Consider the following 12,097-nt stretch of genomic DNA (forward strand, 5'->3'; position numbering starts at 1 on the left):
CCGAAAAAAACCCAACCCCAAAACAACCCACTAGATTTTTAGGAGCCTTTCTTTCCCAGGAAGGATTGTCACTGTAGTACTACTTGTCCAGCGGGTTGAAGAAAAAGTCAGTTATTTCTGGACTCACCTTCAGAACCATCAACCCTTGGCAAATGGTTGCCTGAGGGAATTGAGAGGAAAAGGTGGGCGCTGTTCCTTCCACTAAGCCTGCTGTGCAAGAAATTTTGCTATCAGTAAATGGCAGGAAAAACATGACGTTGGCTCCAGTCTATACAAATTGAAAACATGACATTTCCTGCTAGTTTTGCTGGTGCTCTGCCACTTAAGTCAGAGCCAACCAACAATGCCTGAGCGACTATTTTCTAGAAGGTTGGGCAAACGAGTATCAGGTGCTCACTGCCCCAGGACGACTAATTTCACCTGTTTCCCCTAACCCCACCCCCATCTGCACCTCACCTCTGTGCCAACGGACACAACCCTAGCAACCCAAATGAGTCGAGTGGAAAAGCTGCATGGATGCCTCCAGGTATTAGCTCTGGATTTTCTGATTTGTTCAGGTTTAAGTAGTAAACTTTAAACTCCTGTGGAAATTTTGCCAAAGCAGTTTCAATACATTTCAAAAAAAAAAAGGACAAACTTCAAACTAACACTGCACAGAAAGAGAACAAGGCTACTTCTTTTAAATACGAGATTCTTCTACATTCATATATTCCAAACCCCTGAGTAATACTGTACCAAAGTACAGATCTAAGCAAAACTGAGGATTCGTCCTTCCTCAGACTTAAATATTCAGTGAGATTCGCAGCGCAGGGATGAGTCTCCGATAACGTAGCCTGAACGTCGCCGTCGACATCTGTTCTTCCCTGGCGGAGCGTTGAGAACCAGGACACCCGCACGGACTCGCTGCCGAAGCGTGTTTTCTGTCCGTGACCAGACCGTAAAGCTTGCCTAACTTTGCTTCCATGAGAGAGATCCCCGCCCCTGCAGCCGATGGTCAACCAGGGCTTCCCTGGAACCTTGGAGACCCTGGGGGAGAGATCGCTTGGCCGTGGCTGTTGCACTTTGCTCCACCGTGATTGTACTTTCAAGAAAAAGAAACCCGCAACCGTCATCCTCCTTCCCTGCCTTGTCCTGTGGCCTCTCCCCGCGCTTACACGTGGCGTCCCGTGAGGAAGTAGAGAGGCTTGTCGTCGCTGCTGTTGGCCGTCTGAAACTCATCCCGGAGACGGAACTGCCATTCGTCCTCCAACTCCAGGCGGACTATTGTTTGACGCAAGGAGCTCCGGTCTTGACAGATGACACACAGAGTAGCACCTGCAGGGCGAGACAGAAACACACGCCTTTAGATAACCGAGAAGAGCCCGAGAAGCAGCGTGGCCTAAATGGAGAGAGCACAGGCCTAGGAGTCAGGAGGCCCTGGGTTCTAATCCCGGCTCCGCCGCTTGTCTTCGGTCACTTCACTTCTCTGGGCCTCAGTTACCTCATCTGTAAAATAGGGTGGAGGAGTGTGAGCCCCATGTGGGACATGGATTGCGTCCAACCTGATTTGCTTGTATCTACCCCAGCTCTCAGTACAGTGCTTAACAAATACCACAAAAAGAAAAGTCTCACCTCCTTATACCCACCAGGCTCATTCCCTCGCCAAAAAATATGGCAGGCTCTGGCTCTGAGCCAGGGAGAGGATGGGGTTGGCTGTCAGGATTCCTTCTGCTCTTCAGTAGCAGCACGAGCTTCTAGATTTTTTTATCCTTGACTCTAAGCTAACAATAATAACTGTGGCATTCGTTAAGCTCAAACTTCGTGCCAGGCACTGATTTGGGTACGATCGGATCGGACGCAGTGTCTATCGATCCATCGGTGGTATTTATTAAGAGTTCGTGGGGCGCAGAGCACTGTACTAAGCATTTGGGAGAGTTCAGTACAATAGAGTTGGGAGAAGCAGCGTGGCTCAGTGGTAAGAGCACGGGCTTTGGAGTCAGAGATCATGGGTTCAAATCCCGGCTCGGCCACTTGTCGGCTGTGTGACTTTGGGCAAGTCACTTAACTTCTCGGTGCCTCAGTTACCTCATCTGTAAAATGGGGATTAAGACTGTGAGCCCCACGTGGGACAACCTGATCCGCCTGTGTCTACCCCAGCGCTTAGAACAGTACTTGGCACATAGTAAGCGCTTAACAAATACCAGCGTTATTATTATTATTATTATTATTATTACTATCTCTGCCTTCAAGGAGCTTACAGCCTAGAAGGGGAGACAGACATCAAACTAGGAGAAATGACAGGCAGGATATAAAGATTTTTTTAAAAATAGTATTTGTTAAGCGCTTAATATGTGCTAGGCACTGTACTAAGCGCTGGGGTAGATAGAAGATCATCAGGTTGGACACAGTCCCTGTCCCACGTGGAAGCTCACGGGCTTAATCCCCATTTTACAGATTAGGTAACTGAGGCACCGAGAAGTAAAGTGACTTGTCCAAGGTCACAGAGCAGACAAGTGGCAGAACTGGGTCCCAGGCCCGGGTTCTATCCACTAGGCCACACTCCTTCTCACAAGTTTATATATGTATGCATATGTGTATATAGACAAAGATGTGTGTGGAAAGAGCACGGGCTGGGGAGTCAGAGGTCACGGGTTCAAATCCCGGTTCAGCCGCTTGCCAGCTGTGTGTCTTTAGGCAAGTCACTTAACTTCTCTGTGCCTCAGTTACCTCATCTGTAAAGTGGGGATGAAGACTGTGAGCCCCACGTGGGACAACCTGATCCCCTTGTATTCTCCCCAGCGCTTAGAACAGTGCTTTGCACATAGTAAGCGCTTAACAAATACCAGCATTATTATTATTATGTGGTATATCTAAGTGCTGCAGGGCTAAGGGTGGGATGTATATCAAATGCATATCAAGGGAAACAGATCCAGGTGCATAGATGATGCAGAAGGAAGAGCGACTACCCCATAATAGCAATAGACAAATCAGATTACCTTTAAGGAACTTGAATTTCTTAAGGAGCTCAGCGCCTACAAAAGAGTCGCAGAGGTATAAGAGGAGTCCACTAAACACCACTCCCTCGGAGTTGACATTGATGGAATGCGGTCTGGAGCTGACGTAGCATATGGCCACCTAAAACCACAAGCAGAGAAGCCCATTCACCAGGTTACGATCAGCTTTTCCAAAGGTAAAAAAAACCAAACAAACAGACCCCGAGACTTAGACCCTGAGACTTAGACCCCGAGACTTAGATGGTCTTCAAAGAAAGCATAGTCCCTCTTGGAAAATGGGCAAGATGGAATTTGCCGTAACAATCGCTGTAACCATAGCAATAAATCAGCGTATACCTATTCTTGGTTAAATAGCGAGTCACTTAGCAGACTGCAGTAGTTGGAGAGCAAGTTGGCTCAGTTTTTTAAATTGAGCGAAAGTTTTTCACATGCAAGACTCCAAGCAGTGTGATGTTCTGTGGCTCCGCCAGCCCAGAACTCTGTCTCCAGTGGGGATCTGGGGCATTTTGTGGAACCATGTGCTGGTTGGCTTATTCATTCATTCAACTGTATTGATTGAGCACTTTCTGTGTGCAGAGCACTGTACTAAGTGATTGGGAGAGCACAGTGCAACAGTTAACAGACACCTTCCCTCCCACAACGTTTCCCTGAACGTGGTTTGGAGAATGGACCAGTGAATTCCTTTAATTCTCCCCTCTCCACCCTGGATCCATTCCAGGGACCCAATAGGGACAGCAGCCCTCTAGACCGTAAGTTCATTTTGGGCAGGGAATGTCTCTGTTTATTGTTATATTGTACTCCCCCAAGCGCTTAGGACAGTGCTCTGCACACAGTAAGCATTCGATATATATGATTCTGGTGTTAGCCCATTTCCAAGAGGAGGGAAACAATATGGAGAGCTTAAGACACGTGTTCAGAGTCCCAGCATAAGCCCCCTTCGCCTTGGGACCTTCTATAAGCTGTCACTGTTCAGGGAAGGCTCAGACTTGGGACATTCATATTTCTATTTCTGAAGTGGCTACAAGCTGGACCCTGCCTGGAGAGGAGATATGTGGAAAGGGATGAGTCCTGTAGGGTCTTTTCAAGCTATAGGTCGGTTATGATAGTTATTATGCATCAGTCAGGTCCCTTGAGGGGATTGTTATGGGTCAGTGGATTATGGGAAGCTTGATCCAAAGCATGGTCTCAGTTCTCATCTACCGGGGTTGGAAAGTTTTGTGGGGCTACGATACTAATGCAAATCGAGACAGATTCATCAGAGGTTTCTATGCCTTCTTCTGATGCCTATGAGCTGGCTCTCCCATGGCTCTTAAACTGCCTTCTGGTGGAGCCATGACCTCCCTCCTCTTAATAATAATAATAATAATGATTGTGGTATTTTTTAAGCACTCACTATGTGCCAGCCACTACTAAGTGCTGGGGTGGATACAAGCAAATCGAGTTGGACCCGGTCCCTTTCCCACACGGGGCTCCCGGTCTCAATCCTCATTTTACCGACGAGGTAACTGAGGCCCAGAGAAGTGAAGTGACTTGCCTAAGGTCACAGAGCAGACACGCGGCAGAGGTGGGATTAGAACCCATGACCTTCTGACTCCCAAGCCCATGCTCTATTCGCTACGCCGTGCTGCTTCTCTATTGGCTCCACTGCTTATCCTACCTTCTCCTTCTCTCCCCTCCTCTCATTCCCCCTCCTTGCCCACCCTCGCTCTTCCTGGTGGTTCCTGGGTGGCTCCATCCCATTGCCGGGCCAGCCGAGTCCCCGCAGAGATCCCAGTCGCCTTCCTCCCTTGTTGTCGGTGATCTCGAATGACAGATGCACTTCCCAACTGGGACACAGCCATCCTGGCTCCCGGGCTTTCAAAGGGGCGGTGGCTGAGGAGCCGGGAGACCGACCCGTCCTGTCTGTCCAAGGAGATGACTCCCTTCACCCTGACGAGGCCCCTTACCTCCGGTCCAATGTTCAGGTAGCAGTCGATGGCCAGCACAGGGCTTCTGAGGTTGTGGATGGCCTTAGGGAAGAGTTTGTACGTGGCGTGCTGAAGGAACTTCTCCAAGAGAAACTGAGCTGGAGCTGCTAGCAGGGTGTGCTCGCTGTCCGGGGCACAGACATATTGTACAGGCAAGACGGGTGCCAGGCTCTCTGACACCTGTGAGCGGATCCAATGACATTCTTTTTAGCATCCCGCCCGAGGTCCTATGGCGGACCTTCTGTCCTGCCTGCCTAACAAGAAGCTCAGCAGAGCGGGCTGGGGGAATGCAGTCTGGGACCAGCGGAGCTCTTGGGTTTGAGGAGAAAAGAAACAGAGAAAATCCCTGCGCGACCAAACCGGACATCCCCCCAAACCAAGGGAATCAGTGGTAAGAAGGCTCTGAGGGGGCCCTTCTGGAATGTCAGAATTTCCTATGGCAAAACCTACTCTGAATCTCCCTCATTCCTCGTTCCTCCAGGAGCAGGTTTCTAGTTGAGGTCTGTCTGGATTGCCAAGCAGAGAACACCCATAAAAAGGATGTTTCCAAGATCTCATTTGCCACATGGCCTCTAGAATTCTGATGAAGGGTCTTGTTGGTCTCTAACGAACCGGACACGGAGCTCAGCCCATCAGCATTTCCCTGTTTCAGATGGGACAGTGGACCTGGGGTCTCCTCACCAGCCCGGCAGCCATGTTTCCTGGGGTGCCGACTGGCTCCAGAAAATCAGTTTTGCCCGGCAGAGAGATGATCATCCAACACCCAAGAAGACCTCTCCCCACGGGCCATCAGCACGCTGTCTTGAGCCCCCCAAGCTTACCATGATTTTGGGTTTAATGGCGAAGTCCCTTTGCCCTCCGACCTGGACGTGTTTCTTCATGAGGCTGAAGTTATTGAAGCGGCAGATAAGCAGGCCACTGCTGTTGGTCCTCAGGTTAAAATCGACATCTTCGCAAAAGTACCTAAGCAGCAATCCACCAAAATCCAATTCTGAGAGTGCGGCAGTCAGTCGGCCCATTGGACCAACGTCAGAGGAGTGGGCCGGTGGAATCGGGGAGTAGTCTAACACAGAGACCACTCCCTCTCCTCCCCAATCTCGGCCTGAGGAAAACCCACGGCTAATTCACAACAGGCCCCGGGATTTGGGAATAAGTTGGGCAGTGCGTTCCCCTCTGCTCCTGCAAGTGAATTTCAGTGTGACTTGTCTCCCGTACCTCCCTCTCTGCCCCCCAGGACACCCCAGCCTGCTCTTCCTCCGACTCTCCCCGCAGCCATGATGGCAGATGCCCCGGTCGGGACAGGGCCAGAACATGGGTGCCTCCCCAACCCAACATTCCTCCCTCTACGAGAAAATGTTCCTCTCTGGGACTGGGACAGGAGGAAGAGGCAGGTGTTCGTCCTGGAGGGCGGCTGCCCCCATGGGACACCAAGACTGACAGGAGCTCTGGGCCCAGACTTTGAGAGAGAATCCCCGGCCCCCGTGGCCCCCAGATTAAAGGAATACACCGCAAAATCCACCTCTGCCCACCTCTCCTGTGGATCGATGCCTAGGGAGGGGAAGGAGAGGGTGCCACAGCAGGGCCAGGGCCGAGGAAGGAATAATCCGCCTCCAGGTCCAGGTAGCGATAAGACCTCCCCTAGCCCACCCAGCCGGCCGCCTACCTTTCACAAACCTCTCACTGCAGGTTGGGGAGCCGACCCCAGCGCTAATATCGCGGCTGTTAATTCCCGAGGAGGCTTTCTGCCTAAGGAAGGAGTGGTAGCCCCTCACTCCGGACTTAAGGAAGACAAGGGTGAGGGCTTGGGGACCCCTCTGGTTTTCAAATTTTCGGTGAGGCGAGAGAGCCCCGCCTCTCACCCACACAGACTAACTGTGGGCAAGACTGGGCGGCCACGGCCGGCGACGGGAAGGCCGCCATTCAGCGATACAAGCCCCAGGGAGCTTGATCTGCCAGGTACATACACACCCCTACAAGCCCAGCCAGGTGGGCTACCCCCAGTAGGCTATGCGGCTGTAGAAAACACAGGGGTGAGTAACACGGGTGGGTCCCAGAGGGTGACCGTCCAACCCTACCTGTTCAGGTCATACTGCACATTCTGGGTCAAGTCTATGTTGAGGAGAATAAAGTCGTGCACATGGCATCTAGAGAACGGTGCCTTCAGGTTTCGAGGTTTCATCTTGCTGTGCCACTTCTGAATTCCCAAGATGGCATAGTGGACAATTTTTGGTGTGGCTTCCATGTGCTGCAGTACGCTCTTCAGGGAAACGTTCTTACTGGCAATACCAGGATCCGCCGACTGGCTGTGAGATTTATTGTTAGTCAGCAGAGAAGGCAGAGCGCTAATAATAATGATAACAATAATAACAACAATAATGAGAACTGTGGGACTTGTTGACCATATACTATGAGCAAGCACTGTCCTGAGCACTGATAAGACACAATCTCCATCCCACATGGGGCTCACAGCCTAAGCAGTAGGAGGGAGAACCGGAATTCAATCTCCATTTTACAGATGAGGAAAGTGAGGCACAGAGAAGTTTAGTTCCCTAAAGACTGCATTCCTGACCCCCAGCCCTGTGCTCTTACCACTGGGCCATTCTGCTTCGAAATAATGATTAGAATGTTGATTATGCTATAAAAGAAACTTCCCGCCCCAACATATTTTCATATTAAGCCCTAAGGGAAGGAACTGGAAGAATGAGTCGAGGTGGGGTCTTGGCTGGGATCTGAATTGCGATGAGGTCAGAAGGCACCTTGCCCCGGCTGAACTGGAACCAGTGGCCAGAATATCGCGGCCCACAGGGGAAGCAGCGTGGCCTAGTCAAAAGAGCGTGGATTTAGGAGTCAGAGGCCCTGGGTCTAATCTCGGCTCTGCCGCTTGCCTGCTGCGTGACCTTGGGAGGTTGTGTCCAAGGCCTCACGCGGCTGCAAGAGGTCAGAGCGGATATTCCCTACGCTGAATGGGGCCGTGACCCTTTCTCACCCCGGCCCCTATCCCCTGAGCGGTTCTCCCCCAGCAGACCCGAGGAGCTGGGCCCGGGGCCCTGTGTGGCTGGAAGACGTCAGAGAGGAGATCCCTACCTTGAATGGAGACGCGATCCTTCCCCACTCAGCTCCCTCACCCCGAGCGGTCCTCCCCGCAACCCCGCGGAGCTGCGACCACGGCCCCACGTGGAAGGAAGATGTCAGAGAGGAGACGCTGACCCTTGAGGAGCTGATGGTCAAGTGGGGAATCTTATCTTCACTGTCTATCCAGAGTCAGGCCACCACCAAAACCCCACAAAATCCATCCTGCCTGTCAATTTCTCAGCTCCCTGGAGCCCTGGAGAAACGTGAAGTGTCACCTACCCATGCCTCGTCCACGCCGGGGACTAACTCCTGACCATTGGCTTCAAGGTACTCCATCACCCTCTCCCGTTTACCTTTCCACTCTCTTCCTCCACTCCACCCCAGCTCGCACTCTTCTTTCCTCTCAAGCTAATCTTCTTACTGCCTCATTCTCAGCCACCCGCCTTCAACCCCTTGCACACTCTCTTCCTCTTTCCTGGAACTCCCTCCCCTTCCTTCCCCCTTCAGGCAGACCGCGGCTCTCCCATCTTCTGAAAATCCGGGAGGCCTTCCCCGATTAATTCTTCTTCTCCCGAGGCCAAATCCTCCCGGCGGCCATCTCAGAACTTCGGCGTGTAAGTACTTATACACTCACACCTGTCTGTAGCACTTCTGTACTCATCAACTTGTGTACCCTACTCTTTAAGCATTCACCCAAGTACGTAACCATTTTCCTTTTCTTCAATCTGTACATTACTTTGGGTCCGTCTCCCCCACTAGAGTTAAGCTCCTAGAATTGTGTCCCTATTTAACTCCCCCTTTTTGTACTCCCCTTCTAGAGGTCAGTGCAGAGCCACAGAAGAAGCTCCTTAGATTCTACTGACGGAGCAGTCCGGCCTAGTGGATAGAGCACAGGCCTGGGAGTCAGAAGTTCACGGCTTCTAATCCTGGTCCTCTACTTGTCCGCTGCGTGACCCTGGGCCAGTCACTTCACTTCTCTGGGCCTCAGTGACTCATCTATAAAACGGGGATTAAGACCGCGAGCCCGATGTGGGACGGGGACCGCGTCCGACCCCATTTGCTTGGCACAGAGTAAGCGCTTAGCAAACACCTCCCCCTGGAAGGGTTAGAGACGGCATTACCTGGAGTGTTCCTGGTCACTGTGGATGTTCCAAAGGACGCAGGAGTCGTCCATCACCACGATGAAGGGCCAGACGCACTGACGTTTGACGCCTAGCTCCCCCAGGCGATTTCTCTCCAGCTCCAGGTTGTGGTAGGAGAGCTCTTTGATAAGGAACCTGGCTGCACCTGGAAGAGGAGGACACCCCTGCTACACCTCCCATCCAGCCAAGCTCAGAGAATCCGCCCCCCTCAGCGAAACGGCCAGAGGGGCCACAGTCGAGTGGGAAAGTTTCCCAGAGAGGGAAAATTCTCTCTTCTCCCGACAGGAAACTGGGCACGGCTGCCCTAAATGAGTCCTTCTTTCCCCTTCGCCCAGTCCCTTCTCTGTCGCTCTGACTCGCTTCCTTTGATGATGATGATGGCATTTGTTAAGCGGTTACTATGTGCCAAGCACTGTCCTAAGCGCTGGGGGGGGATAAGAGGTAATCAGGTTGTCCCACGTGGGGCTCTCAGTCTTAATCCCCATTTTACAGAGGAGGGAACTGAGGCACAGAGAAGTGAAGTGACTCACCCAAAGTCACACAGCCGACAAGTGGCGGAGTGGGATTAGAACCCAAGACCTCTGACTCCCAAGCCCGGGCTTTTTGCATTGAACCACGTTGCTTCCTTTACTTACCCCTCCCAACCCCGGCCCCGCATCACTTATGTACCTATCTCTAAATTGTTTATTTATATTAAAGTCCGTCTCTCCCTCTAAACCGTAAGCTCGCTGTGGGCGGCCAACGTGTCTGTTTCTTGTTACAGTGTATTCTCCCAGATGCTAAGTACAGTGCTCTGCACACAGTAAGCACTCAATAAATATGATTGACTGATTGACTGGCTCCTCCCAGTGGGATCTGGGATCGAGCAGTCCATGTTGGCTTCACCGGATGGAACCTTAGAGTTGGGGGGAGCTGGATGAGCGATCCCTAGCTATTGGAGTGTGGGTCCATGAGGAGAAACCAGGACATGGTTCCCAGCGTGGCTCAGTGGAAAGAGCCTGGGCCTGGGAGTCAGAGGTCATGGGTTCGAATTCCGGCTCTGCCACTTGGCAGCTGTGTGACTATGGGCAAGTCACTTCACTTCCTCTGTGCTCAGTTACCTCATCTGTAAAATGGGGATTAACTGTGAGCCTCACGTGGGACAACCTGATTACCCTGTGTCTACCCCAGCACTTAGAACAGTGCTCTGTACATAGTAAGCGCTTAATAAATACCAACATTATTATTATTATTATTATTAATAAACATTCGTGTCCACAAATTCTGCATATTGAACTCCCCCAAGAGCTTAGCACAGTGTTCTGCACAGTCAGCACTCAATAAATACTACTGATTGGTTGATTGACTGACCGATCGATCCTCTTTCCCTAGAGGACGTGGGTTCTAATCACGACTCCGCCACTTCTCTGCTGTGTGACCTTGGGCAAGTCACTCAGTTACCTCATCTCTAAAATGGGAATTAAAAGTGTGAGCCCCATGTGGGACAACCTGATTACCCCGTATCTACCCCAGCGCTTATAACAGTGCTTGGCATCTAGTAAGAGCTTAACGAAAACCACAATTATTATTATTACTGTTTAATAAAATGCTAGCCAGCAGCATGTAAGAATAAGACCGTCAAATTGGAAATGGAGCTCTGAAAGAGACCAGTTTCTCTAAACTGTAAACTCGTCCTCTAAACTGAAAACTCATGTGGGCAGGGATAGTGACTTCCAACTCTGATATACTGTACTCGCCCCAAGTGTTTAGTACAATTGTGTAAATGTCACTTCACTTCTCTGTGCCTCAGTTCCCTCATCTGTAAAATGGGGATTAAAAGTGTGTGAGCCCCACGTGGGACAACCTGATTACCCTGTATCTCCCCCAGCGCTTAGAACAGTGCTCGGCACCTAGTAAGCGCTTAACAAATACCAACATTATTAAATCAGTGGGGTAGAGTCGGCGGGGGAGAGCTGAGAGTGTTTTAAAACGGGGAAGTTGAGGATCCCGTTGACCTGCACCAAATGCTTTGTTGGTGAAATAGGAACCAACAGACGTGAACTTTTCTAACTCTCCCCAGCCTCAACGCTCTCCTATGTCCACCTTCACATAAGCATCTCCTCCAAGAAGCCTTCCCGGACAAATCTCTCATCTTCCCACGCTATTTTCCCTCTCTACTGCGTTTCCCACGCACTTGAGTCCAGAGCTCCTAATCACTTAGGGTCTAACCACTTAGCACACACATATCTTTAAACACTATTCCCTCCGCCCCCCGGAATATAGTTTAATGCTGGTGCCCTCCACTAGATTATAAGATCTTTGAAGGCAGGGATTGTAATAATAATAATAATAATGATGATGATAAATAATTCTGTTGCTCATTAAAAACTTCCTGTGTGCCAAGCGCTGTTTTAAGTGCTGGTGTAGAAACAAGTTTATTGGGTTGGACACAGTCCCTGTCCCACATGGGGCTCACAGTCTAAGTAGGAGGAAGTAGGAGTTACATTTTACATTTTACAGATGAGGAAACTGAGGCCCCGAGAAGTCAAGTGACTTGTCCAAGGTCACACAGCAGATAGGTGGGAGAGCTGGGATTAGAACCCAGGTCTTCTGATTCCCAGGCCTCTGCTGTTTCCATTAGGTCATACTGCTTCCCAACCATTGATTGATTAATTGATTGAGTTCTCTTGTCTGCTTTCTAAATCTATCCCTTCTACCCGTGCCGAAGCCCCACTTTTCCTCAGCTCCCGCTTCCTTCCGCATCACCACGACTCGCTCCCTTTACTCCTCCCCTTCTCCCCATCCCAAAGTACTTATGTAGATATGTAGATATCTATAATTCTACTTATTTATATTGATGCCCGTTTACTTGTATTGATGTCTGTCTCTTCCCCCGCCCCAAGACTGTGAGCAGAGATTGTCTCTCTTAATTGCTATATTGTCC

The 12,097-nt window shown here is 50.7% G+C and overlaps 1 protein-coding gene across 7 annotated transcripts in view; it reads right to left on the reverse strand.

Moving 5' to 3' along the window:
* Positions 1-12,097, reverse strand: part of GREB1L (GREB1 like retinoic acid receptor coactivator) — a 185,625-nt gene continuing 173,528 nt past the window's right edge. For 5 of the 7 annotated variants that reach the window (XM_039912636.1, XM_039912638.1, XM_039912639.1 and 2 more), the window contains 6 exons: positions 9,154-9,319; positions 7,036-7,302; positions 5,782-5,923; positions 4,940-5,140; positions 2,976-3,114; positions 1-1,314 (listed from right to left, as the gene is read on the reverse strand). In XM_039912636.1, the coding sequence (XP_039768570.1) occupies positions 1,151-1,314; positions 2,976-3,114; positions 4,940-5,140; positions 5,782-5,923; positions 7,036-7,302; positions 9,154-9,319 (1,079 nt within the window). In that variant the 3' untranslated portion in view covers positions 1-1,150. The remainder of the gene's footprint in view (positions 1,315-2,975; positions 3,115-4,939; positions 5,141-5,781; positions 5,924-7,035; positions 7,303-9,153; positions 9,320-12,097) is intronic. The other 2 variants (XM_029069618.2, XM_029069615.2) reach the window with 1 other exon arrangement.

The sequence above is a fragment of the Ornithorhynchus anatinus genome, chromosome 7 (assembly GCF_004115215.2).
Source record: "Ornithorhynchus anatinus isolate Pmale09 chromosome 7, mOrnAna1.pri.v4, whole genome shotgun sequence".
Taxonomy (NCBI): Eukaryota; Metazoa; Chordata; class Mammalia; order Monotremata; family Ornithorhynchidae; genus Ornithorhynchus; species Ornithorhynchus anatinus.